The following is a 27,049-nucleotide window of genomic DNA, read 5'->3' as shown; positions in this document are numbered from 1 at the left end:
TGAAGTACATGCTGGCTTCTTAGCCTGGAGCGAGCGGGATGCTGGGAAAGCCGAGCAGGTCCCTGGCGGCTGCAGCAGAAGCTGTGTGCTGGCCCCCACGAGGGTGGGAGTAAGGTGCGATGGATACCCTGTGGGGGCAGGGAGGTGGTGTATATGTGGGCACCTTGCTCCCACACTTGTGGGAAGAAGGGCTGGGCGAGGTTGTTTGCTGGTCAGTGCCATGGGCTGGAAGATAGTGCCTGGCCCACCGGATCCAGCCCGCAGGCCATATTTTGCCTGCCCCTGAATTAGCAGCATTTTCTCTACAGTTGGGTCTCTGTTACCAGAAAGATTTATATCATGATGGTGGCTCTTACATGATTTGGTGGTGGGTTTTGGTGGCTTTTAAGTTACTCCAGAAACTCTCCTTAAATGACTCTAGGACCTACCATCTACCCTTCCCCCATGCCCCAGAAGCCTCTTACACCCATAGGGATTAAAACTACTGAGAGATTCTGATAGTTCCTCTTTAGTGACAGGCGTTTATACTGTTAGGTCCTCCAAACTTTCATACCCCCATATCCACAATTTGTCCACAGTTCTCAGCCCTAATGGGGGAAGGGGTGAGTGATGGAGCATGTTTCCTCCATCACTTCATACCCCTGCTTCCCTGAGCCCTGTAAGAAGACTGTGGGTCTTTAATCCGCGTGAAAGTACTTAGCCTCTCTGTGTTCTTCCCTACAGTTGACTCTGATCAGTGCTTTTGTCTTCCCTCAACTACCTCCAAAACCAGTGAATATATTTTTTGCTTTCTGCATCTCCTTGTGCTGCATTTCTGCTGGCATACTTGTAAGTATTGTGCATGTGTGTTTCTATAATACTAAATAGATCTTCCTTTGCACACTCTTTTTACATACCCTCTAAATAGGCTGACTTGGCATATATGATATTTGCCAGTCCCCATTAAAGTTGAGATAAGGAATGACCCACTTTTTGGCTAAAACATGTGTCCTATTACTGCAGTGTGCTACACCCTGCACGTGAAAACAATTATCCTGCTGTGGTGCGGGGGATAAACTTGGTTTTTGTTCCCTTCCACCCCGTTGTTCTAATTGTTGCTTGTTGTTCTATTCCCTCCCATGCATCCAGGCCACAGGATTTCAGTATCTAGTACCCTTCCAATTTACTGGGCTTATACTTTTTTAATAGATTTTTAGGGTTGGAAGGGACCTATTAGATCCATCAAGTCCAATTTCCCCTGCCCTGGGCAGGAAAGAGCACTGGGGTCAGATGACCCCAGCCAGGTGCTTGTCCAGTCTTCTCTCGAAGAGCCCCAAGGAAGGGGACAGCACCACCTCCCTTGGAAGCTTATTCCATATTTTGGCAATCCTCACTGTAAAGAATTTTTTCCTGATATCCGATCTAAATTTGCTCTTCTTCAGGTTGTGGCCACTGTTTCTAGTTACCCTGATGGGCATCTTGGTAAACTTCATATCCCCTAGCTTCTGTTGTCCTGCCCCCCATGAGTTTGTAGACTGGCACAAGATCACCTCTTAGCCTTCTCTTGCAGAGGCTGAAGAGATTTCAGGTCCCTCAATTGGTCCCTGTAGGGTTTTCCCTATCCTTCATAGGTGCTGTAGCAGGTATTTCCCCGCTATAGTGGCGGTACAGGTCACATAGTATGACATCCCCCTTTCTTCCCCCACCCCACCCCAGCCCAACCCACTATGGTGTCTTTTTCATGTAAGAGGCAAGAACAGACTTCCTTCTGCCTTAGCCAGTGACTCCCTGTACCAGTACAAGAAGGAGAGGTAAGTGGGCAGAGTTATTGTTAGCATCAAATATTTAAGACTTTTTCCTGGCACTGGCTTTTACTTTAAATTTAGTATGCGTGTAGGTGGGTGGGTGGCCAGGTGCAGGGGGAGTATTGAAGAAAAAACCCTACTCCATTGTAACTGTTAATAGCTTATTAACACAGCTGAATCTTGGTGTCTGCAAAGTCCAAACTTTCGCTGCCCTGAGCAGGGCCCAGAATCCTGGCTTTTAATTGCTTACACTCCCACCACGCTTCATGGAGAGGAAGAGAGGCACAAACAGCCAGTACCCTGAGCAGGGAGCCACTACCTAGAGTGTCTCCTTATTGTGGAGCTAATTAGGCAGCTCCACAAGAAATGTCTTGTGTAGATGTGCCCTGTAGCTCTAAGTGAGGGGCTTATGCTGCACAGAGCAGGGTTTCAGGTTAGCACATCTCTAGGTAGTGGCTCCCTGCTCAGGGTACTAGCTGTTTGTGCCTCTCTTACACTCCCACCATGCTTCATGGAGAGGAAGCAATTAAAAGCCAGGATTCTGGGCCCTGCTCAGGGCACCGAAAGTTTGGACACTGCAGTCCTTAATTGGAAAGGAAGGGCTAGCTAGATCCAGTTCTTGTTATAGAGCAGTTTCTCTGCTGGTTTTCCCAAACAGTATAGCCTTCAACTAAACTTGCAGAGAGGAGGGTTCTTGGACAGATGCATCTGAATGCTTCTTTGTAGCCCAGAGAACTGCTCCATGTGTCCAGTTCATAGGAGCCCACTCCAACACTCAAAATAGCCAGGGGTTTTTCTGAGAGAAACCTTTAGATCCTGCTTGCCTGTTTCCATGCCTCAGTGACCACCTGGATTTTGGTGTAAAATAAAACCACAGAGCACCTGGCAGAGCTGGGGACAGGAACCAGATGTCTAGGGCTCTAGATCAGTTAGGCCATCCTTACGCTGTAGTGAGGTCTTCCCCTCTGCTATAGGGCAATGCTAACCAGTCACAGCAAGGTGGCTTTTACAGGTTCTTAGACAGAGGTCGTAGTGATTAGATTAAAAGGGGGGGGCTGGAATATAATCCTAGACACTGTCAGTGTAACACTTGCTTACTCTGCCACTGAATCCTAAGCTACTTATCAGTTAATAGAATATGTTTCTAATGTAACAAATTCATTCTCTCCTCTAGATCTATTGGTATCGACAAGGAGACTTGGAGCCTAAATTCAGGAATCTAATTTACTACATTTTGTTTTCTATCATCATGTTATGTATATGTGCCAACCTGTACTTCCATGAAGTGGGGAAGTGACTGCCACGGGCCATACCCAAGAATGCTGATGTTGTACAGACTGTTCTTAGCTCCACCCTAAGAATATGAAAGGGGACAATCAGCCTGACAAGGAAGAAGTTGGTTGCACAGGGGTAATCAGTACATGATTTTCATGTAAATATTTATTTAAAGTCCCTCGTGGTGGGGAGAATTATTGCTGTAAGACATGATATTTTGCTTTTTTTTTTTTTTTTCTTTTTTTAAAGAGCCGCTGTTGCACTTGATGGACATTCCAGCTGCACTGACATTTCCAAATGGCACAAGCTTTTTCATTTTGAAAACCACCCTCCTGCATTTTTTTATGACTACACAAGAACTGCACCACTGCACAGATCTGTGACACTAGAAACAAACAGCATCTTACAGTTACCTAAGACAAATACTCTTTATTTTTGTTTAAACGGCATATACAATTATTTGTGTTCCCTCGGCAAACCATTTTGAAACTACAACTTAATTTCACATTAACAAAACCACTGACTGAAAGGTGAACTCTGATTATGAAGAGCTAATTACAGAAATAAATAAAATAATTTATACACGCGTCTTTCATTTCTATAGCTTTTTTTTTTTTCTCCCACCCCACTCAGAAGGCTGTTTTTTAGCCTAGTGTCTCTGTTAACACTCAAGTATAGGAATGAATTGGTTTTCTTTGCATTGGGGAACTAGGCCCAAGCAGTCACTGACCTGCTCCTCCAAGACCCTTGCTAAGGGCACCACTGCCTCATTGCCACTTTCCCTCCCTCCCCTAAGTACGAGCTTGCTTGCTGCATAATTCACCTCTGAAGAGGTGGCTGGGAGTGTATTGCTATGCAAGCAATCATTCCACTCTACCTGCAACGTTCCCCAGAGGCCATGGGTTTCTGGGAGATGCTGGTGGACTTCAATAGCTTCCCTTTTCATAAGATTTCCCTTTTTATTGAACTCGTAGTGATTTCTTTAAAAAAATCTTCCACGTCTGCCCTTTCTGCAACTACATCCATTGCCAGCAATGGACTCTTCAGGAACAAGCAAGAGCAGGACAACTTTGAGAGCATCTGCAACTAGGATCCTACCCTGGGGAAGTACTGACAAGTCAAGTCAAGTGAGTGGAAAACACACCACTCCTGAATGATGCTGCCCATGCCATCCCTGATGGGTGATCTTCAAATACATTTCTTCCTGAATGTAGAGTCTTTTAGTCTTAGTAAGTGCAGAAATCCTCATTCATTCTTCATGAAAGGTGTGCAAACTAATTCTTGTTGCTGCACTAACAAGCTAAGGCCTACAATCCTTGGCTTCTGTCCAGTTTTCATGGTGTGTGAAGTCCAGCACACTAGTAACACCCAGGTCAGACTGACCAAGTAGATCCTAGCCATGAGTACTGCAAACTTTAAAATAAAAAGAGCCTTGCTGAATGTAGCAAACCAGGCTGCAAGCAGCTGTGTAACCTTTTACAAATGAGGTAAGAAGTCTTACGAGCAGTAAAAGTGCACTGTAGCCATTTCAAACTAAACAATGCTTTCTTTTCTTAACCACGTAGACTGACTGCTTGCTTTGGACAGATGCTACAGGGCTGTAACTAACTTCATGATGCAAACATAGTCATAGAAAACAGACATGATTTACTGCTTCTCAGTGACAACTAACTAAGTCTTCAACATCCTTGGAGTCTTCAGAATCAGGGCTACCCAATGATGAGCCAATAATGTGTGATCCTTCTCCATGGTGTTGCAATATAGGATCTGCAATGAATCACATTACATTAGGACCCATAACTTACTGTACTGCCCTAATGGTGCATATGATATGATATATTTCATAATGTGTGTAAGTACTTTGAACTACTTGGAGTAATTTTTATCTAAAACCAGATACTTTTAAAAACACAGACTAATCTTCAGCTGACTCACTCTGCCAGCTGAAACCCTTGCTGCTCCTGGAGGCTGGTCTCTACAGATCTCTAATTCTGACAAGAGATAAAGTCTCCAAGATTGTGAAACAGGAGAAGAGACCAGGAGCAGCTAAAAGACAACAACCCTGTGGTAAGAAAAGGTTAGCTTGAGTAGTGAAACATTAAGGCCATTAACAAGGAGAGGCTGCCACTAATACCTCTGGACTGAAGAGCAAAGAGATGTCATTCTCTTTCCATTAACCCAAATAAAACGTTAACTGACCAGCAGTTTCCAAATACATCTTGTGCCATCTTGCTTATATGAAAATAAATTTACAAGAAGATTTCAAGAATAAGGTAATGATATACCAAGCTCCAACTGACTGTGCAGAACAGAAGAATCCTGACCCCTGAGCACAACTGCGTTAAGAGACTCTGTTACCTGTTAGTCTTGTCAGAGGTAAGACTGATTCGTTGTCTATATCATCTGATGTCTGGATAAAACCATGTGATGAGGGAACAATAAGGACTGTTTCATCATCTATTGCAGACTGATCCACTTGCTCTTCTATGGTTGGAGAACCTAGGTCCTGTGTGAGGAAAGAATGAAGGAGCGGATATGAGAGGTTGGTTCATACATCATGGGACAGAGAAGTCACCTTCCAAGGATCTTATGCAAACTATGGCAGTCGTGTATAAAAGGAGCAGCACCATGTGTGTAAGTGGAGGAAGGAGTAGAAGGCAGGAAAGAAAAGAAACACGTTTCAGAGAAATGACTTTGTTTTAGGCACAACCATGGCTATAAACTAGTAATATCCAGTTATCCTGACTACTTAAATCATATCCAAGAGGTAACATCTTTATCATTAGTATCAGCACAACAAATTCAACAGCTCCTTGTGAATTTATTTGTTAGGAAGAAATGTTGGTGAGATGCTTAAATATTAGCATCATGACTGCTGCTTTTTCTGCCAAGTTTTAGCTATAATCACACAGCTAAAGAAGAGCAATCTTGGCTGCTGTCTTGCACTGCCAGACAAAGGCAGACTGTCAAACACCAGTGGTGAATGTAAATGGTAGACTGAAAATAACTGGATCGTGTTGTTCGCAGCCCAGCTGGAGTGTGAAATGCTTGGGCTGACTGGAGGCCCTTGTACAGGACAGCCCTGATACTGAAGGAAGTTTTAGCAAAACTCATTTCCCCAGTCTATCAATGCTGTTTCCTGGCTCTCCCATCTCTGGTGCTGTCCAGCAGCATGATTTTAGACTGCCTCCATCACAGCTGGCTCCTTGCTCACCTATTTGCACCCAAGCACAGGATACCTTGCTCTGTTAGGGAGCAGCCCATGGCCAGCTGCCAATAGCAAGGAGTATGTTGCAATCTCTAGCACCAGGTGCAGGTCCCTGCCTCCAGCCATCCCCACCCTGTGATAGCTGCAGTGCTGGCAGGTGGGGAAAACTCTCTGAGAAAGTGAAGCTAGCCATCCTGAATGCTGCTGTCACTTAAGCCCAGTTAGAAAGTACCAAAAGGAAAAATGCCATCTCAGTTTGCCTTCTCTTTCCAGAAACAAAGCTCAACAACATCTTTATATCCCTTTAGTTGTAGCTAACTTCCTCAGTTAAACTGAGCTGTCTTTGTATTCTAAACTTTTATTGATTCCAACTTGAAAAAATCAAAGAATTAGCATGAACAGCAATGAGCCCTTAGTCTGGCCTTTTACAGCAACTATTTTAACCAAAGGGAAAAGAAAGAGGCAAAGTTACCAGTGCTGGAAGGGATTCAGGGTATATTGTTCCTGCTAACGAGATGACTGCTGAAGCTGACAAAGGTCCTACTCATAGAAACAGTGACGCGAAGGTACATTGTGGATCTGTTCACTACTGAAAATCGATGCCTAACAAACTCCGTGTAATGTTAGATATATCATTTGGATAAGATGGGGAAAGAGGGGGGGTTGAATCTATCCCTTCTCCAATCTCAATTTACCCTAGTCATGTTTTCTTCAGGAAAATGGAAAAGTATGGCACCTTTCTGATGTTTATCTTCTATGCCCTATTCCTAAATATGAAAAATGTAGGAGTTCAGTTCAAGAGGTGATACCAGATGCATAAAACAGTTCTAGAATGACATCTGAATTCATCTGGACAAACGGGTATACATCTCAGATGTGGAGCTGATCAAGATAAAGAGATATTCTGGTTTATGTATAAATCTTTATTGCAGCAGAGAGCACTTAGCAGGACTAGTTTGCTTAAACAAAGCCTACAAAAAAAAAAAGGAACTTCTGTTACAGCTAGACAAACTGAGAAATAGGGCCCTTGACTTCCCTTGCCCACCACACTGGGCACATCTACATGTGCGCTTTAATGCACATTAGCCTATTTTAACATGCATTAAAGCATCACAAAAAAACCCACATGCTTTCACTAATGCACATTAAAATAGGCTAATGCACCTTTTTCTAGTACCTCACATTGGAGGGCATTTGTACACGTGTGCTGCGGTGCATACAGCCACATAAGTGGCGAAAGGCACATCAGCGCTGAAAAAATGGCAGCAGTGCACTATGCGTTTTAGTTCAAAAGGGGGTGGTTTTCAAAATTTTCTGCACACTGTTGCACATTTCGCCACTTATACAACTGCATGCGGTGTAAAGCAGTTCACGTCAGGTCCTGTGCGGACCAGACTTGATTAATCGAGTTTTCTCCAACCCACCAGATCTCCAGTGCCTTGTGGGGCAAAAAGGATATGTATAAATGCCCAGAGGTATTAGATTTAATGCACATTAACTAAAGCATATTAACACGTGTAGACACTCCCACTGTGTCTGATAAATATACACTGATGTGCTGGACAACAGTGGGCCAGTTTGGGGCAATATCATCAGAGAATTGGAAAGGTCATCAAAGGTTATCTAGTCCCACCCCCTGCTATCCCCCAATACAGGCTGTGCCGTTCCTAAATTATCCCAGACAAATGTTTATCCAGACTCTTCCTGAAAACCCCCAGTGAAGGAGGCAGAAGGCAAACAGTGCCTAAATTCACCATTTAGACAATGCCTCTCCGAGACTCGCCCTCCACCACAGCCTGTAAGTGCCAGCATTTCTGTTGGTGGAATGTACAAAACAGCCCCACAGTTAATGTGTGGACTGAACTCCTTGCTCAAGCCAAATAAAACTAAGCACCACTCACATCACTCAACATATAATGGATTTATGAAGTGCTGAGACAGAGAAGCCTTCTGCAAAACGTGGAGAGCCCTAGAACACAAGGAGACCGAGCTACTATTCTCCAATACTGGCTTGACTCATTCTCAGTGACACTTTATTAAACTCATTAGGCCTTTACTACAAACCTTTGCTTCCTCTCTGCTTAGGTTCAGATATTCCACAAGTTCTATCACATGCTTCCTTACCTCAGTGACGTAAGTGCCAGTTAAATGGGAGTGAGAATCCTCTTCACGTTTGAGGTCTGCATCCGAGATCTCTTCCTCAGTTCTTACCATCACCCCATCTATCAGTTCTGTGTTACTCCTGCCACTGAATTTGGAGTCGTCTTCATTGTAAGCAGACTGCTCCTCGTCACTTAGTTTGGACTGATGGATTTCATCTGGAAAAGCATCTCCTTCTAGGGTACTGGGAGGATCTGTCAGGTCAGCTGCCTGAATGTCTGAATTGACGGTAAGTTCTGCCTGAGTTACTGAAGAAGTGATGTCTTCAGCAGCAACAGTGCGAATGATGACACTCGGTGTATGACACTGCACTGTGACATTGTCACTTGTGTTCAGCAAGTGTTCTGGCTGGAAGCAATATCAACAAAGGGACACAGAACAAAGTATTAGCATTTCAGAAACTTTCACTTGAGGATCTGCAAATGCTTTTCCTTATCATCCATCCAGCACAAATTACTCACTTAAGACAGGGATGTCTGGGTAATGTGTAATGGCCTGTGATATATATAGAAGACACAATGTTCTTAAGCCTCAAACTATAGATCTGTAGATTCAAGGAACTCAGTTTACACACAAGTAATCAGAGGGAGGAGAATAAGATCAAAGTGAATCAATGGTGAAAATGAGGCTTGATTGCAGGGGACCCAAAACCCTAGCCTGAAACCATCCCTCTTTCATGTTAGGAAGAGGGGAAGAAAACACTGTTTAAAACCAGTCTCAGAATATGAGAGAAAAGTCATCAGAAACGATCCAACCTAAGACCTCAATCACGAGCTCCTACCACTTCTGCTAAGTACGTGGAGAAGGATGGTATTGGAATCAGAACAGCAGGGCTCGTCTCATTTTTGCCAATTTCTTTCTTGACCTTCAATATCTGTTAGCCCTCCTTCCCCAGCTAATATTTCCCTGTTTTAGCTATTTTATGTTACAGGTGATGACTAGAAAAATCACATTAATCAAAGTAGGTGCAAGTAACAGGCTTTAGTTCTGCTAGGGCTGCCACTAGAGGGAGACATCCCATTTAAGGCGATTCAATATTGAGCCAAATCACCATGGAAACATGGGACTGGAGGGGACCATCTGGGTACTAAGTCCAGTCTCTTGTAACAGCAGGCAGCAATGTAATAGATGTTAAGTCCAGAGTGGTCCAAAGGGCATCCACTCCAGCCCCTCCAGCATACCACAACTCCCAACCTAGTGTGTCCCAGGAATAGGATAGGCATCTGCTAAGTCCAGACCCCTGCAGTCTTGGGGGATGTTAGTGAAATGCATCCTGATGACCCTAGGAAGCAGACTGTGCCCTGTACCATAGTAAAAAACAAACCCACTCCAGTGGTGCCCACCAATCTGGCCAGGCTGCAAATTCCTTCCTGAATCCAAACCTGGCAACTGACTTAACTCTGAGCACATGAACCAGGGACCTGAGTGGCTCCTCTGACACTAGAGCACAAGTCCATTATGAGGCAGAATTCCTCAGCAACCAAAGCCTTCTCCAGTCCCTGACTAAGGTAGAATCCTATTAAAATGAAATCTTTCCTCCCTGTCTAGCTGATCTGCCCCTGAAGTGAGACTAAGGACCGGTAACTGAACGTTGGCCCTTGGCAGGTAAAAGGGTGGTTATGCACCATGCCTCAACTGCTCCATGGTGACTGTCTCATTCTGCAGGAAGTACAAACTAAACCCGGGGTGTAGGTTGTAGTTTAAGGACACAGGCAGGCAAGGTTCTTTGGGTAAATCCAGTATCTTTTATTAGATCAACTCATATAGTTGGAAAAATTCTTCTTAGCAAGCTTTCGAGCACAAATACCCCTTATCAGGCTGAGGAAGTATCTGCAGAAGGTCCGTGTTCTTCCTGGATCACAGATATCCTTTCCCAGCAACTTCCTGGATCAGGAAGAGCACAGACCATCTGCAGACATTTCCTCAGCCTGACAAAGGGCGGTTGTGCTCGAAAGCTTGCTAAGAAGAATTTTTCCAACTATTTGAGTTGGTTTAATAAAAGATACCGGATTTACCCAAAGAACCATGTCAAACTCAGCCTGGGTAACTTAGCTCTGTTCCACTCGCATGAAAGCTCCATTTTAGCTCTCATCATGGGGTGAAGTGGGCAACAGGACAATTACTACAGAACAGCTGAGAAGTGATAACCTCCCTTTCCCAATCCATTAATCATGGGCACTGTGATCACAGTAACTATTTGTGTGTCCACTATTAACAGGGCAAGACTTACCCCAGTCATTGCAAAGGAATCTCACTACTACAAACTTTTGGAACAAGGAAATACATTGCGCACTCCCTTCAAGTTTGCTGTGAAGAGATTACAAATGAAATCACCCTTTGCCTACACATATATAATCAGGATCTAAATGAAGTCTTCTCAGTACCCTGTACAACGGCACTGATGCCCGTCCCTGGTGAAAATACCTCTCTGGATATATCTAGAATCACACTAGCCTTTTCACAGCTGCATCACACAGTTGGCTCACATTCATCCAGCCACTGACTCAGGTCCCACTCCTCTATTCCTCCAAAATGATGATTTCCCAACTTAGAGCAAAACTCCTTATTTAAGCACATGTATTTGCCCCCTGTACTATTACATTTCATCCCATTTCTATACTGCATTCCACAAAGTCATCTCACTCTTCCTCCATGATTATTCTGACCTCCTCAGTACTGCCAACAGCCCCCACTTTGTGTCACCCACAGCTATCCTTTCCCTGCATCTTGTTGTTGCCACAGACAACATTAAGGACCACATCCCTGCTAAGTTTCAAACTTTAGCTACCTTTCTGGTATGAAATTGTACTTTTTTAAATGGAAATTTTAATTCTAAGTGTGATCAGGCAGACAGCAAATTAGAAAATTCCAGCTCTGAAGCAAAATTTATAAGCATATAGGAACAAGCCCTTAGTACTGTGAGTTGACTTCCAACTTTAACATACTCAGGTAACTAGGGGTCCTGCTACTATTTCAGAAGCTAAGAAGAAATACGAATGGAACAACCCTTCAACCAACTTCCCCCAACTGTGTCAGTTTTCTAACCATTCAAGATACGTACAGATAAGGCATGAACGATGATCTGCTCTGGGGAGGCTGGAGCAGCAGTGGCTGTTAGGGTCACTGTGGGACTGGTAGTCAGTGTTAAAGGAAGGCCTTGGCTTGAGCTCGTTTGTAGCAAATAAGTACCTGGAGTTCCCGTAGGCTGGAGATGGAACGACTGAGAAAGAGGAAAAAGATGTCAAAACATAGATGACGTCACTCCCTGGGTTACATAACTTTCATTGTACGCTCACTCATAAGCAGTACAGCTAGATAGAAAGCACACTGCAAACTCCTTCTATATATTACTTTGCAATGCATTTGTAAAATAAAAAGCCTCATTTTCCAAAAACTAATTTATCCCTTTGGGTCTGGCAATCGTCTGTCAGCCCTGAAAACTTTTCCATAAAGGAAACTTTATTCTCTTAGGTCTCTGATTCAGCAGCAGATAGGAGACTTGGCATGGGGTCATGGCATTTGTAAATGGGAAGAAAAAATCCTGAACTGTAAAGGAATCTTTTCAGAGTGCTCAGCGAAATTACTCTAAGTAACAGCCGGTTCTATTATGCTGCTTCCCTTTGAAGCGCAGTAATTTTAATCCCTGCTTGATTCATTCTTGTCTATCCCTAGCCTGCTGGGGGGCGTGATCCATCTCCCACTGGAGTCAGTGAGAGATGAATCGGTTTCTGCCTAAGCAGTGAAAGAGAGAGAAGACAGAAGATGTCACGGGTGGAGAGCTTCAAAAGGAGTTCCTCACTTCCTGGGAGTCACTTTTGAGTATGGAGTGAATATGAGTAGGAGCAGCCTGGCTACAGATGTTTAGTGAAAAGATGGTCCCCCCCAGAGACTCTACACTGCCTACTCTGTGAGGAGTGAAGAAGGATTGTGCTGTCAATAACAGACTGAGCAAGACAAGCAGATTCTTTTGCTAGCCAAGGTCTCTCTTGGAAACTCCAGTGAAGTTTTTTTCTTTAAAAACACGTAAACATGAATTCCCGCATAAGATGATTTCACAAGACTTAGCACTTCGCTGTCACAGCACGAGACAACACCTAAGTATATCTTTTACTCTGGATTTTGTAACAGAACTTTACTTTGGAATCAAACTCTCCTTGTCTTTGAAAAATCAACTATGCCATTCTAATAATTAATTGCTTTTGAAAAAAACAAGTGGGATCCTGCCACGCCAGTTCCATGTTACTTACGGGGAGAATCTCAAAGGTCTGTAGTGTTCCACTGTTTAGCGTTATTGTCTCAGAGTCGCCAGTAGCAGCAGGGGAATCAGATGAGGCTATGAAATTGGGAGGAAAAGAAAAAAACCCATAAAAACCCAAATATCTCAGCACTGCAGGGTGTCTGATGTACTATAATTGGTACACAGCAGGGTATTGCTATTCTCTGTGCAGAGAGAAAGCAAGTTGACTGCAATATAAACGGCAAGGTTTCTAATCTGCACCTAGAAGACAATACTCTTTAAAGAAGCTCTCTTCCACAGAGAAGGAGACATGATTAGCTGCAGGGAGATGAAAACACGAAATGCAGTTAGTGTTCTCGTGATTACTTATTACCTGTAGGGAGATTTTGAAGGCATTCTGCTACGAGTATCCATCCGATACTCCACGGGCTGTAACCTTAGTTGCCATAAATCAGTGACATGTCTATACCGCTGTGTTCTAGGCTGATTTCAGCTGAGGATCTAGCCCTCTTTTTGCAATTCTTTCTGTCCTCCCATAAAGTGTGTGCGCTCCACTGTCCCCTGAAGCACAAACATCAGATGCATTCTAATACATTTAATCACAATATGTAATGGCTGCAACTCATCAAACTTCTAAGTACCAGCTGAAAAGGAGCTCAATTGCTTATTTACCATTAGCACTTCTAACAGCAATTACTAATGCTGGATATTTTAAGAACAGCAAGTCCAGGTGATTTGTATGCAAGAGCTATAAAGGAGATGGTAGAGCAGGGGCGGGCAATTATTTTGGGCGGAGGGCCGCTTACTGAGTTTCATCAAGCCATTGAGGGCCGCATGACAGGGTAGATTAATATTAATTTTCTAAATTTTTTAGGGGCCCTGCAGGCCAGACAGAATGGCCTGGTGGGCCACAGCTGGCCTGCAGGCCGCATTTTGCCCACCCCTGTTGTAGAGGAACCCTACAGCAGGGCTCTCCAACTTCCAGATGGGGGCACACACCCCACAACCCCCCAGACCCTGCAAACTGCCCCTCTCCCTGGAGTCCCCTCCAGCCACACAGGCAGCCTAGGCAGCCCAGCTTTCCTGCAGCTGCAACCTGGCTCCCCCCCAGCCCTACAAGCAGCAGCACGAGCAGCCTAGCTATCTCCGGCTGTATGGACAATGCAAGCTGTCCAGCTCCATCCTTGCCACATGGGCAGTGTGAGCAGCCTAGCTCCTTTCTGCTTTGTGAACAGTGCAGCTTTTTTGGCTGCACACACAGTATAGGCAGCTTGGATCTCCCCTTGCTGTGCACGCCGAGTCCTCCTGCTGCCCAGTCCTGCCCTGTCCCCAGGAGTAAGAGCCCGAACCAGAAGCTGGAAGAGGGAGGGGAAGCTGGGCAGGAGGTCAGGGGCCACATTCTAACCCTCTGGGGCAGGCTGCAGGCCACCAGTTGGACAGTCCTGATCTACAACATTAGTGCTGGGATTTAATAACTCTTGGGAATTTGGGAAAGTTTCAGGGGACTGGAAAAGAAAGCTGATGTGCCACTAGTTATGATATGCCACTATTTAAAAAAAGGGCAAAGGGACTGATTGGAAAGATCATAAATATCATCAGCCTAACACTGACTCCAGTGACATAACATTCCAGTGTTGCAGCCCCTGGTTAAGTAAGGCAAACTGTTTCCAGACTTACTGGCACTTTCATCTTTACACTGGTTTGGAACCTGCACCTCCCAGGATATTCCCAGAAGTCATGCAGAACATGGACTTATGTCTGCACATATGGAGCATGGCAAGAAATAAAACCAAACAAGTGAGGTTACAAACCTTCCATTTCAATGCACTTTATTTGGTGTTGATACCTTTTGCAAGGGAGCATGTTACTTATGCCAATAGAAATTTGCTTTAAAGGTGGTCCACAAAAGGAAACAGTACATTTGTGCTCCTTTATGACAAATAACGGTATCCTAAAAGGAAGGTTTTGTTCTTCCTTGGTGGGGTTTGCATAGAAATATAAATCTTGTATTCTGGAAAAAGTCTGACTGGAGAACCAGTCAAAAGTATCCAGGAGGAAAAAGCATTTTTTATACAGCCTAGTTAAAACTCCTGAATTCCTGTTCTGAAAGGAAGCCACCTTGTCTACATGCAGATTTTGTGTTGGTATATTTTTTTTTTTAAACCAACAGAAGTTACATTAGTAAAACCCCTTGTGTGCATGTAGCTTAAAACCTACTGCGGAAAAGCCCTTTGAAGATGAAAATAAGGTATGCAACTGCACAGCTGTGTCTCACATAGATGCACTTAATGTCTGAGAAAATTCCTAAACCATATCTGAGACTGCTAGGCAAGTCTTCCACCAAAATCCATGAAGACCAAACCTGCCATTTCTGCTCCTTCGAATAACTTGGGGAAAAGGAGGGGGCTTTCATTGTTATTTATAGGCACAACAAAGCCAGATCCTGCTTCTGTTTTTCAACTGTAGATCATCCTTATGTTGTTTCTACTGCTGCTTGGTTTCCTTAGTTGCAAGCTGGCAGTTTTATCCCCTAGGATATGAATATCAACATCTAATTTATATGAATGCCTTCTTTTTCCTTGCCAAGCTCTTAAGATACTTCACCTGCTGCAGACAGAAAATACATAACTAAGTACTCCAAGTCAGTCAACTGCTCTTCCACCAGCAGGAGATTCCTGATAATTATTTTGAATATTTTCCCGTTTAAAAGGTAAGCTAATGAATTAAAATGCAAAAGCACAATAAATATCATTCAGCTCTTTGTCCTGCTGGTGGCAGCATGCAGCAAGAGGCATGAAGTATTAATTCACAGTTTGAGTTCCAGTGAAAACAAAAAATGGGGAACAAGCTTAATTTTCCAGTTACAAATAATATTTAAAAGCTTACTTAATAGTGGAGCCACACTGGAGCCCAATGTACTGGGTATGATTCAAACATGTAAAAGCACAGTCCCTGCTCTTAAATGATTTACAATATCACAAGCCAGATGGTATTTCCACAGCGTGGGTCGGCTGAGCTGTACAACTTACTGATACAATGTGAATATTCACAGAATATTTTCAGACTGCCCTTGAACCTACACTTAAGGAACCATCTGGCTCTTTGATTATGGTGGCCCTGCCTGAGCTGCCGTTAGTACATGCCGCAGTGTAGTCGTTATGCCAGGAAAACAAAAGTGGGACTTCCAGGTGCCACGACAGTATAAATACCAAATTGTCCAATGTCACACATCACATCTGGGACACACCTGGGAATGGAGCCTAGGTTTCCCAAATCACAGCCCTGTTGTGTACTTAGAGAGCAGAGCAGCACTAAGCTCTAAGCTCTGCAACCTTTATTTTCTTTAGTTTCTTCTTCATCACCTGAAGACAAGAAGACTAGAGGTGTTAAAAAGGAAAACAAACTTTAAATACTGATTACTTACAGACATGAGTAATCTGGACGGGGATCTGCAAAGCTGCCATAGGGCTCGGTGAGTTGCTTGCATTTTCTTCCAAGCGAGCCACTCGAATCTGTACATGCTGAACCCCGGAAGAGGAGTTAGTGTTTGGTAATCCACTTCCAGATTTGTTCTCTGAAAGCTGGTGTCCTGGGTTGTTTTTTTGGTTCTCATGCAGCTGTTTAAGACCTTTTATTAGCACTAAGAGAAAAAGAACATTAATTCTAAGCTATACTGAGGATATTTGAAATAAATTTCATGCATGAGATTTATCTAAAGGAAAAGCTCTAAGCTTTTATGAATTTGGGAAGCCACACTCCTGTATGAAGTTAGAGAGATATCACTGCAATTGACAACTTCTGGCACATACCTGGAAGAAAATACATTAATATTAAGCCATCTGGATGAACTCAGTTTCTTAGGAACCTAGTAAACAAATAGGATGCTTGAATAATAAACAAGCTAGAGACCTAAATTTGGATCCGTTATTAAAAATATATGCAGCATTCTACTAAGTTAACAATAATTACTTCATGTCATTGCTTTCACATAGCTTTGCAAATAACATGTTCTTCAACCTTTTGGAAGATGGACGCAGATTAATTAAGAGCTTGCAGATTACAGAGAATCAGTGTGACTGGGGGAAGGTGCAAGACATCAGGTTCATCTTCCAGTCGTACTGTACACTTTCTATTGCATCTACAGGATTAGTGGTGCACAGCTCTTAACAAGCCAACCACTTCCCTTCCCTGTTCCCACTGTGGTCTCCAGCAAAGAGTTCTATAGCTCTCCATCAATGTCCAGTGGTACCACTGAATGCTTCTCACTCTGGATGGCGCATGGTCTATCTGGGGAATGGGAAGGGGATTTAGAATTCACCAATTTGTCAGTCTAGAAACCAGTAAATGATGGGAGGCGGGAATTGTCTGTTACTGTGTATTTCCACAACACTAAGAACAATAAGCCCATGCTTTCAACTGTGGCTCTAGGCACTACCTTAATACAGACAGTTAAAAAAAAATCCTGACAATCATTATAGGAGAGTGTCCATTTGACATGTGCCGTGATCACAATGGACATACCTTCTGGAAGCTTTTGCAGAGGGAACAAGCATTGAATTATCTTGTTCTTCATAAAACAGGTGCTTCCAGATCAGAGATAAGATACTTTAGCATACAGGCTGTGTCAAGGAAGTTTATACTGCCATTCCCCGGCCCAAGGCAGTGAAGATGGCACCTTTCACAATTATGAATCTCAACCATGCTTTGGTTCAATAACTCTCAGTCCTGTGATATTTGTGGAACTTTTGAAGACCTTAAGGAAGAGAACAACACATACAGCCAATACATTACCAGGGAATGACACATCTTTGTGGTTTGCAATCTGTCTTTTAATGGTCCACCATTTGCTCCGAAGCCACTGTGGTGAGCGGACACTGCTCCACCCTGCTGCCAGTAGATCCCAATTGATGTCGTTTTCATCAGACACTTCAAGTTCCGCTATCCTGGCAAGAAACAGAGGACAGATAGCAGTCAGAAGCCACCTTCTCAACTGGGTAGAATTTTACGCTTTGGTTTTGTCACATGTAATAGACATAAGGTGGTATGTTACAGAATGGTCCACCAGAGCTCACAAAAGGATTTAGGTTTCCAAGGCTCCACGCTGCCAGAGATCAAGCAGAATCAAATGTTAGAGATGGAACAGACAGACCTATTAGATCACCCAGTCCATCTCCCTGCAAGTGCAGGACTGTTTTCTCTACTGCACATAATGTGGTGCTTTGTCCAGACTAATATTAAATGTCCCAAGCAATGATGCTTCCAACTCTTCTCTTAGTATTTCATCCTATCGCTTCTATAGTCACACTGTCATCCTAGCCTTAATAAGACCCAGCTCTCCTTAGTAAGTAATTTAGTTAAAAGATAGCCAAGTGGAGGCATAGTTAAGTATTTAAATCCTTCCTCTTAAATTAATCTCTCCAGGTTCACACTGAATTTAGACGAATTCTCTATTTGCCAGACTATGGAATAACCAAACTACGGAATATGTGAAAGATGTATACAGCAGGCAAAATCCCTTCCCACATGCATGTTGAAAAAGTTCACTTCACAGACTAAGTACTGTACTATAATAGGACAGAAACAATCCTGTACAGATCTACTAAGGGTGACTGTATATAGCAATACTCTTTGCACAGAAATACTGAGCTCTAATCAGCATGCATTGTAATTTGTAATAAATTAGGTTAATCGTTCGAAATTTATATTATGTAAAGTTGTAACAAAGTTGTGAACAGTCCTCTGGTAATGTCTGGATTCCCCTACTTATTTCCACATTTGATCCCCAGTCCAGAAAATTATCAAACCATAATTAAAAAAAAAAACTGGCTAAAAAGTCTTAGTTAAAAGTATTTAAAATGGAAGTAGGACTAGATAGCTTAGAAAGATTCTACTATGCTCTTTACCAGGAGGTTGCCAGTCCAAATCTAGCACAGTCTGGCAGTGACAAAAGGTACTGTCATTTAGGGAGTGTTCGGTGGCCTACATGAAATTAATTTGTGGTCTCAGTTTAGTTCTTCTGTAGACAGATGCCCACATCACAGAAACCACCACCACACTTGACCCTTGTTGGCAATCTCAGCAGAGAGGCCAAGGACTGAATGGGCAGGGAGACTGAACTACCCTCCAGTTCAGGGTTGAAGCGCATCGGTGGGGCAATGTGTGGGAAGCTTGTATAGCCGCTGCCTGTGCTGTACCTGTTCTGTGGAATAATAGAAGACTTCAGTCTCCAGGGCTTTCAATCTGACACCTTTCACGAGCACTAAAATTCACTAAAAAAACAAAAACAAAAAATATGTTCAATATGAAATCTCTGGGAACTGTCAACACAGCAGCGATTTTTGGAGTGTTCTTGAGATCTCTTAATGTCTAAGAAATCAGCAAAAGGGACCCCAATGGAATTCTACTACTGTAATTTTTTAAAAAAATTATGCAACTTTTTAAGTTGAGAGCACAAACCTCAAGATTAGATTGATTTCATCCTCCTTAGTCCATTCAGTTCCTCCGCTCTGCTTCCAGTTCAGGTAGTTAAGCCATTTGGACCGGCACTGCTTTTCAGAGCGCGTTCCAACCCGTTCTGCTACAGCGGCCCATGATACCCCCTGCGTGACGATGTCGCCAGGCTCTGTACTGGTTAACTCATGTACTACTTCTGCCAGCCTCTTTTCTTCTTCTTCTGTCCATTTTCCTGAAAGAGAAAGAAAAGCTCATACCAGTTAACAAACAGTCAAGCCCACTTAAAATCTGAATAGCAGATATGGAGCCATGCAGTATTTTGCAAAAGTAGTTCAAAACAAAATAAAGAGTTTCCTTCCCGTTTCAGGGGAAACTTCTGAAATTTCTGCAATTTGATTTTATTTCAGACTACAACTATTTGTTGTCAAGAAACAAATTACTTAATTTCAATTAAGTCAAAATGTTTTGCCTTTATCATCTTGACCTTTATGTTTATAAGCATAAATAAAAAAAACTTCATATATTATATTGTACAAGCCAAATCATTTGGACTCTTATTAGTATTATATTACTAAAGTTAAAACAAAAAGGTTTCCACAACCACTTGCTGAAAATGTGGACAATTCAGATCTGTTTCTGCAAAACATTTCTGTTTTGTTACATGAGCATTTTCTGATGGAAAACTGCTCTGTTAGAAAATCTGTGACCAGCTCCAGTAATTTATCACTGAAACAGCTCTTCACAGTTCTCCAAAGTGAATCTGCTTAACCCAGTGGTGCCCAACTCAGCGGGGCCTGCAGGCCAGATGAGGCATGGGCCATAATTTGGTGGTAGCAGCATTAATTGTTGCGGCTCCTAGAGCTGCAGCAGTCGCTGTTCTTTCCCTGACAGCATTTCCAGCCCTGCACTCTGGATGCAGCCCAAGGAGGACCCCAAGGGCCTGGAAATTTTGTGGTAGAATTAACTGCTGTGGCTCCAGAAGCTGCAGCAATTATCACTACCACTGTCGCCACACCACTGAATTTCTAGGCCCAGAGCTTTGGTCATCCCTGATTTAACCAATTGTTACCACGAGATATTCCTAGTATTGTGGACTATGTTGGAGCAGTCCTAGGTACTGAGCACTTCCCTCTGAACCTCAGGTATTCCAACAGAACACAGATAATTCAAGTGTCTCCTTGGGCCCTGATAGCAGGGGAGAGTTAAGTGTTTAAGATACTAGCTGGGAGAATTCAGGATCTCAGGAGTCTCTTATCATCCTCTGCCCCAATTGAGTTCCTTCCTCCACTAACTTTCTATCACCATGACATCAAATGGCACCCTGCAGCTTCACAAGTACTGAAGGGAGACACGTATCACAGTCTGCCTAACAGATGGAAAACCTTACAACTTCTAACCACCAGCCCTTCCACCATAAACCTCACAGCCCTGCATGGGCTTTACTCATGTAAAGTGCCACTTCCTCCTTATACCTAGCCTTTTCTTTCAGTGTGAAATCGTGTGTGTGTGTGTTCTATATGTATAGTGTGTATATATTTTATATACGAAGTCTACTGTTTAGTCTGAAGTCAGGCAGAAAGCAGGACAGAGTAACATCTTAAAGGCTAACTGGTGCAGAGCAGAATGAGCTTTTGTAGCGACAACCTATGTTGCTCGATGCAGGGAATGAGCTGACTGCATGTATTATACGGAAGTGCGAGATTGTGTGTGTGCACGCACACGCATCTATAATTTGTAAAAACCTTATGATCCAAATGTGTAAAGCAGTTTGCAATTCATTCTGATTAAAAAAAATACCATATATAAATTGTGTTTTTTGCTCTTTATGACCTTGAAATAGTGGGGAAGCTTTATATCAAATATGATTAAAAATGTTCCTGGATTTTATGCTAAACTTCAGCCTGAAATGCATTTCCTGGAACCAAATTATGTACCTCTGAAAACAAAAGATAAGCATTAAAAATGGCAAAACTGATGTTGTTTTAACTTTAAAATCTATTTCACATTATAATACTGTACCTGTGTTGCAGGTATCCTTCATAAGCCTACACCGATCTTTCACTGAAGATGCACTTCTTCCCAGTGCAGCTCCTATGGTTGCCCAGTCATTTCCATGCTTTATCCTTAGCCTAAATAAGACAGTTCAGTAGAAATCTGATTACTAAAAAGTTTTCAATATGAAGATTTCAAAATTATTTAAATAGTTATGAAAGAATGAAGGGCTTGTGAATGAAAAACTTACTCCTTGAGCTTTTCGATTTCTTCAGGAGTATACCTGTGCAGTAAACACAAGCACAATTACTTAAGAGTAGAAAGCACGTAGAAAAAATATTTTTTGCAAACCACATGCAATACACTTCTAACATAGCAAAAAATCATTAAAAAATTTTACACTGTGGGGAACTTCAAAACTGAATGAATTCTTAAAAAGGAGAGGAAAAAGTCAGTTTCATTATTCATCTTGGTTCATTTTTAAAGATGTCTGAATCTGCAGGTCTTCTCATTTATTGATGCATCTTCCTTAATATCAACGGAGTTGACCCTGATATACACCTGATCAGAATTTACGTCATGTGAATCTTAAAAAAGGAGAGTTCTTCATGGCGCATTTTCTCCTGTTTAGTTGTATGACTGTTCTGATGTTAAATCTGTCGATTTGCTACCACCCTAGGAAATTGGAGTAACATTGACTTAACTGCTGGGGAAACTGTGGCATGTGGATGAAATGATTTGCCCAAAAATTACCATCTTACAGACAAAGTCAAAATTCTTGGGGAAATCTTGGTCTACCTGGATGCTCTCTGCATCCTAGTGTTCTGCTTGTAGTGGAGATTGTTACAGCTGCATTAAGATACATCAGTGCAGACCCTGGCACTTGTACGGAATCTGCTAGGACTGGAACTCTGTGCTAGCAGATCCGCTCAGTCCTTTAAAAGCTCTTATAAAACACTAGGTTTTAGTAAGATACAGTACAGCTAACTAGCCAGCTATCTCTGCCTTGACTGGAACAGTATTTTTAACCTTGAAAATCCATCTAGTTGGGGATGGTCCTGCTTTGAGCAGGGGGTTGGACTAGAAGACCTCCTTAGGTCACTGCCAACCCTAATTTTCTATGATCTCACTAGAACACTGGATAGACATCACCTAGTAAAGAAAGTAAAGACAAAGGGACCACTGTGAGCCTGGCCACTTTTCAGAGAAGGCTTGGGGGAGTGAAAACAAAGACAGGTAAATAACAAATTCCTTTCTTGCCTTTAGTTAGCTATCCTGCTAATTTAAACACACTACCAGAGAACGTTGGAAAATAACCCTTGTGCTCTTTAGAACATGGGGTTTAAGTCAGAGAGAATTATTCTGTCTTGAGACAGGGGGTGCAAAGGAAATGAGCTGAACTAAAACTGCTGGAAGGGGGTGTTAATATCCATTTTCTGGATGCAGATGTGGTAAAAATGGTTTCTCTCAATGGAATGTTTTATCTTTCCAAATTTGTTAAACTTCTTAAATAAATAAATTAATTGTTGCAGAAATTATTAACACAAAACATGTGATCTCCCAAAATAAGTGTTTTATATTGCCTCTTTTTTCAGATCCCATTTCTGGGACTGCAGCACCAACATGTGGTCAACCAACCCTCTTGATTATTCTATTCCCTGTATTTGGAAAACCAACACAATCTAATATACGAGTTCAGAGCTAGAGAGCCAGGAATTACTAAGCTATAAATCTGGCACAACTCTGCCTTGCATGTCTGGCCTAGAACAAATTGGATTTATTTTCTGTGGCCCCTCCACACTTAACATTTATGCCATGGTTAACATGTTAATCACAGCATAAATGACAAGGGTGCTATACATGCACCAAATTTAAAGTTCCAAAAATCAGCACAGAACCCCTAAAAATGTTCTACATACAATGTAGAACATTTTCATGGCTGGTTTGTATGGTGTCTTAAATGCACCAGGCCCCCAGACCAAGAACCACCTGATTCTACAGAACTGGTTCCAAGGTTCTGAGGGGCAAAGAGCCAGAGTAATTCATCTCTCCACATTACAACAGCTCCACTGAACAAGACTGAAGCGCTCATGTGCGTTATTATTATTTAGATATATAAATTGCTCTATTTGGCATTACATCAAGAGAACCAAAAATAAGGCAGTGAGATCTTCTTTCACTAGACTCAAGAAACCACACAGCTATGGCCTCTACTCTTGCCTCTAAACTAAGTTTTACGAGAGCAAATTATTTATGTTGCAAACCAACTCAGTGCCCTCTCATCTTTGTTACCATGAACCACTACAAAATCATGAGATTACAGATACTGTATTTTATTACTGACTAGGAGGAATTTGCTCCATGTCATTTTAAGTTCCAGAAGTTCTAGTTTCCCTTCCTCCATAGTCTTACTTCACACATCATTCATAATGGTCAAAGTGCATGTCAAAAAATTAGCACATGACCTTAATCATACCAATCAAGCCACGGAGCATTAGAGGCTTTCATACTTTCCAACATGGTTCCGATCATCATACATGCGAAGAACTCTTCTATAAACAGCAAAGAGAGGCCGGTTCAGCCCCCACGCTATGGTTCTGTAGAAATCCTTCCTTTCATCTTTTGACATCTCAAAGATGATTTCAGTGGCATCTTTTATTCCACGAGCCTAGGCAGATTACAGATGTAGGGAGACTTTATAAAAAAGCACCAAATAAAGTTGGCTTTCATAAATAACAAGCAGAACTTTTAAAGATCAGAAGTCCAGATTATGAATTTTGAACGTGGACTCCCCAATTAGGTATAAGTACCTTATTTATCCAAAGAAGTGCAGAACACTCCTGCATATCAAATCAATTATTTAGAAGCCCAAATATGTAAAAAAAGTGCCCATTATCTATCCAAGCTTGAAAATTCTGGTAACTATGTAATTAGCACTTAAAGAGCAACATCAAATCTACAAACATCATGCAAATTTTAAATTAGCACAGTTGGTGGGCTACACGTGACTACATCACTATAGCAATGTGCTATGGTGCCATAGTGTTAGCGGTCAAAAACCATGACACTGCAGCTACACTGCTGTAGCAATGTGCTCCCTAGTTATAGCACGGTGCTACAATGACATAGCAACTAAAAATAACTGGGTGCGGTGCACACGGCACAGGATTGGCTATTACAGCGCTGTCATTTAGCACTTCCAAAAGGAAGTACTAAATGATGGTGTAGTAACAAATGTGCTGTAGGGACATGTGTAGACACGCCTGGTGTCTCCCACAAGGTTTTGTTAAGGAAAAACAGCTGCACAAGGAACGTGAAGAAACTTTTTAGTATATAAATATAAAAAAAATTTTAAGGATAAAAATATTCTTTATTCCTTTACAAAAGACAAATGCCATAGCATTGCTATAGTGTAGGGATGGCTACCCTGTAGCATAAGTGCTACAAATGGCACATGTAGCCACTCTGTGGCATGCGGCAGATCAGCAAGGGAACAGCCAGTACAGCAGAATATGTAGCAGAAAGCAGAGCAGGAGATCAGGCAGGAAGCACAAGGCAGAAAGCAGAGGAGGAAATTGGGCAGGGAACACAAAATAGGGAGCAGAAAGCAGAGCAACAGACTGGGCAGAAGAAGGGGATCAGAGTGGTACTCTGGGAAGGTGGAAGGCTAACTTGTGGCATTGCCTGCCAAAAAAGGTGGGCCCCCCACACTGCTATAGTACATAAAAACTAGAAGAGAAAATTCCTGGTAAAACTGACCAGTTTGCTTAACTTTGGTACTTTAGTTTAGTTACCCAAGATGAGCAAACAACATAAATGGGAAAAGTACAGTTAATTACATTTTAACAAATATTTCAGCGTCGATTCAGAGGTTTATAAGTAATTCACGAAGGACAGAGTGCTTTATCAATTTGGCCAGATTAAAAAAAATAAAAAATTAATCACCTCTATTTCTACATCCACACAAGTCTCTGTGTATAAATTTAAATACCAATGCAACTAGGCAATCATACCGAAATGAATGCTGAGATGTTCAAAGGTGTGCTAACAGAGGCTGGATCCAGCCCCCACCTTGTAGCTTTAAGTACTTCTTCTGATGTCACCATGATTTCCAGGAAGTTTACATGTGCTCAAACAGATTATGCCACTTGAGCATCTTGATGGGCAATTTTAAAACAAGATGTTCTAAATTTGCAAGTGCAAATATGAAGTGCTGCAAAAAGATCTGACCTGGTCTTAAACTCCAGCTATGGGTACAATAAATATAGTTATACTTAAAAACTGTATACATAGAAACATTTCTATTATATTTCAAACAAGTTGTAGGCAGTTTTACTATATGCTGTTCAGGACAGATTATTTGCATACTTTAGGGAAGTTCTACAGAAAGCAAGTTTTAAATAACGCAGGGCAGAGCCAGTGCAACCAGTTTAATTATGCTGTAAAACATACCTTTAAATAACGTTCAATGTTACTCATCAAAATGTCAATTTCTTCCTTTGACCACATTCCCTGCTTCCATTTATGGCCTTCAAAGAGCAAAGACAAACTAATCACAATTCTGAAAACCAGCATGGTAGAGGAAAAAAAATCAAAGGCAGAAAGCAATTAAAAAAGGGAAAAGATGGAAGAGTCACAAACTAAATAGAACAGAGAAATTATTTATAATTTACAAACAAACAACCCATTTCTGAGTTTGAGATTTGTTGTTGTCAATGTTAAATATTCAAAAATTATACGCTGGGCATCCAAAATCAAAATGTTAGCTTACAAAATAATAACACGGTTTTGTTTGTTTGCTTTTTTTAATGAAAAGATGAAACCTCTTTCTATTTTCCTTCTGGTTTTCAAATCATTAGGATGCTCCCAAGTCCTATTTTTAAGTTTTCCTCTGCAACTGCAAGGACTAAAGACTTGCTTTTTAAAAAATGAAATCAGAAATTCTCTGAAGTTTCAATGGGAACTAGCAGCTGGCACTTAAAAGAAAATACAACCGATGATAAAACTAAAAGAGTTGGCAACTCCACAGCCTCATGTTACATATCACTGCCTGATCTGGGTGCGCCCCATACAGGTAAGGGGAATAAGCTCAGTGATTAAGAGTGTTGGCAGCACTGGGTCCTCGGTCTTTAATTATGTGCACTGGGAGTTCTCCAGGTGACAGTTAAGAGATAGACCCCACTGTGTGCACAGGATTTCTCAAATAGAAAATGTCAAATCAATAAAAGCAAACCATATTTGGTAATCTCCTGGCCAAATAAGTTTTACAAGTCAAAACAATCCATCACTTTGATTCAGATAAGGCTGCAATCCTTAAACACTGTGATCCAGTAGCAAAATGAAGTGAAAAATAACCTCCTCTGTTCTTTTATTTATTAAAAACCTGCTTCTCATTCTCACACCATATAGTGGCAGATCTACTCATGGCAGATCCCTCATAATTAAGGATGTGCTAGTGACCCACTTCAGGTATTGGTGCATGCTGGCAACATGTCCAGCTGCTTAGAAAACCTGTGTATTTCCTTTTTGGGATGCTAATTGCCAGCTAGCTAATTTGGAGACAGAATCTGTCGAAGAAATTTTGTTTAAACCTAATTATAATAAGAAGCATAGCCATTACTGCTAATTCTGTTCCTGCTGCGTAAGAGTGTTCTTTCCTCATGCCCCATGGCCCTAAGCTTTTTCTCTCCCCAAAGCAAGCTACAGAGAGATCCATGAGGTTCCAAAGGTAAAATACACTTGTTTCATAGTTTCATAGTTTCTAGGGTTGGAAGGGACCTAAGTAGATCATCTAGTCCGACCCCCTGCCATGGCAGGAAAGAGTACTGGGGGTCAAACGACCCCAGCAAGGTGTTCATCTAACCTCCTCTTAAAACCCCCCAGGGTAGGAGCCTGCAGCACTTCCCTTGGAAGTTGGTTCCAGACCCTAGCCGCCCTGAC

General features: G+C 42.1%; 2 protein-coding genes across 4 annotated transcripts in view; one reads left to right on the top strand and one right to left on the bottom strand.

Annotated features, from left to right (window-relative positions):
• TMEM243 (transmembrane protein 243) overlaps positions 1–3,646 on the top strand; it is a 46,604-nt gene extending 42,958 nt beyond the window's left edge. For both annotated transcript variants that reach the window (XM_019543663.1, XM_019543664.1), the window contains 2 exons: positions 724–828; positions 2,959–3,646. In XM_019543663.1, the coding sequence (XP_019399208.1) occupies positions 724–828; positions 2,959–3,081 (228 nt within the window). In that variant the 3' untranslated portion in view covers positions 3,082–3,646. The remainder of the gene's footprint in view (positions 1–723; positions 829–2,958) is intronic.
• DMTF1 (cyclin D binding myb like transcription factor 1) overlaps positions 3,298–27,049 on the bottom strand; it is a 43,983-nt gene continuing 20,231 nt past the window's right edge. Inside the window, exons 6-17 of one of the 2 annotated variants that reach the window (XM_019543656.1) lie at positions 25,562–25,638; positions 23,620–23,777; positions 21,360–21,392; positions 21,137–21,246; positions 19,121–19,349; positions 17,456–17,607; positions 16,089–16,304; positions 12,675–12,760; positions 11,489–11,647; positions 8,392–8,775; positions 5,418–5,565; positions 3,298–4,826 (exon numbers count right to left, since the gene is read on the bottom strand). In XM_019543656.1, the coding sequence (XP_019399201.1) occupies positions 4,717–4,826; positions 5,418–5,565; positions 8,392–8,775; positions 11,489–11,647; positions 12,675–12,760; positions 16,089–16,304; positions 17,456–17,607; positions 19,121–19,349; positions 21,137–21,246; positions 21,360–21,392; positions 23,620–23,777; positions 25,562–25,638 (1,862 nt within the window). In that variant the 3' untranslated portion in view covers positions 3,298–4,716. Of the gene's footprint in view, positions 4,827–5,417; positions 5,566–8,391; positions 8,776–11,488; positions 11,648–12,674; positions 12,761–16,088; positions 16,305–17,455; positions 17,608–19,120; positions 19,350–21,136; positions 21,247–21,359; positions 21,393–23,619; positions 23,778–25,122; positions 25,289–25,561; positions 25,639–27,049 lie in introns of those variants that run through there. The other variant, XM_019543657.1, reaches the window with a different exon arrangement.

This window comes from Crocodylus porosus, unplaced genomic scaffold (assembly GCF_001723895.1).
Source record: "Crocodylus porosus isolate Cpor-Errol unplaced genomic scaffold, CroPor_comp1, whole genome shotgun sequence".
NCBI classification, from domain to species: Eukaryota; Metazoa; Chordata; order Crocodylia; family Crocodylidae; genus Crocodylus; species Crocodylus porosus.
Note: the sequence above shows the minus strand (reverse complement) of the source record. Positions and strands in the feature narration are given on the sequence as shown.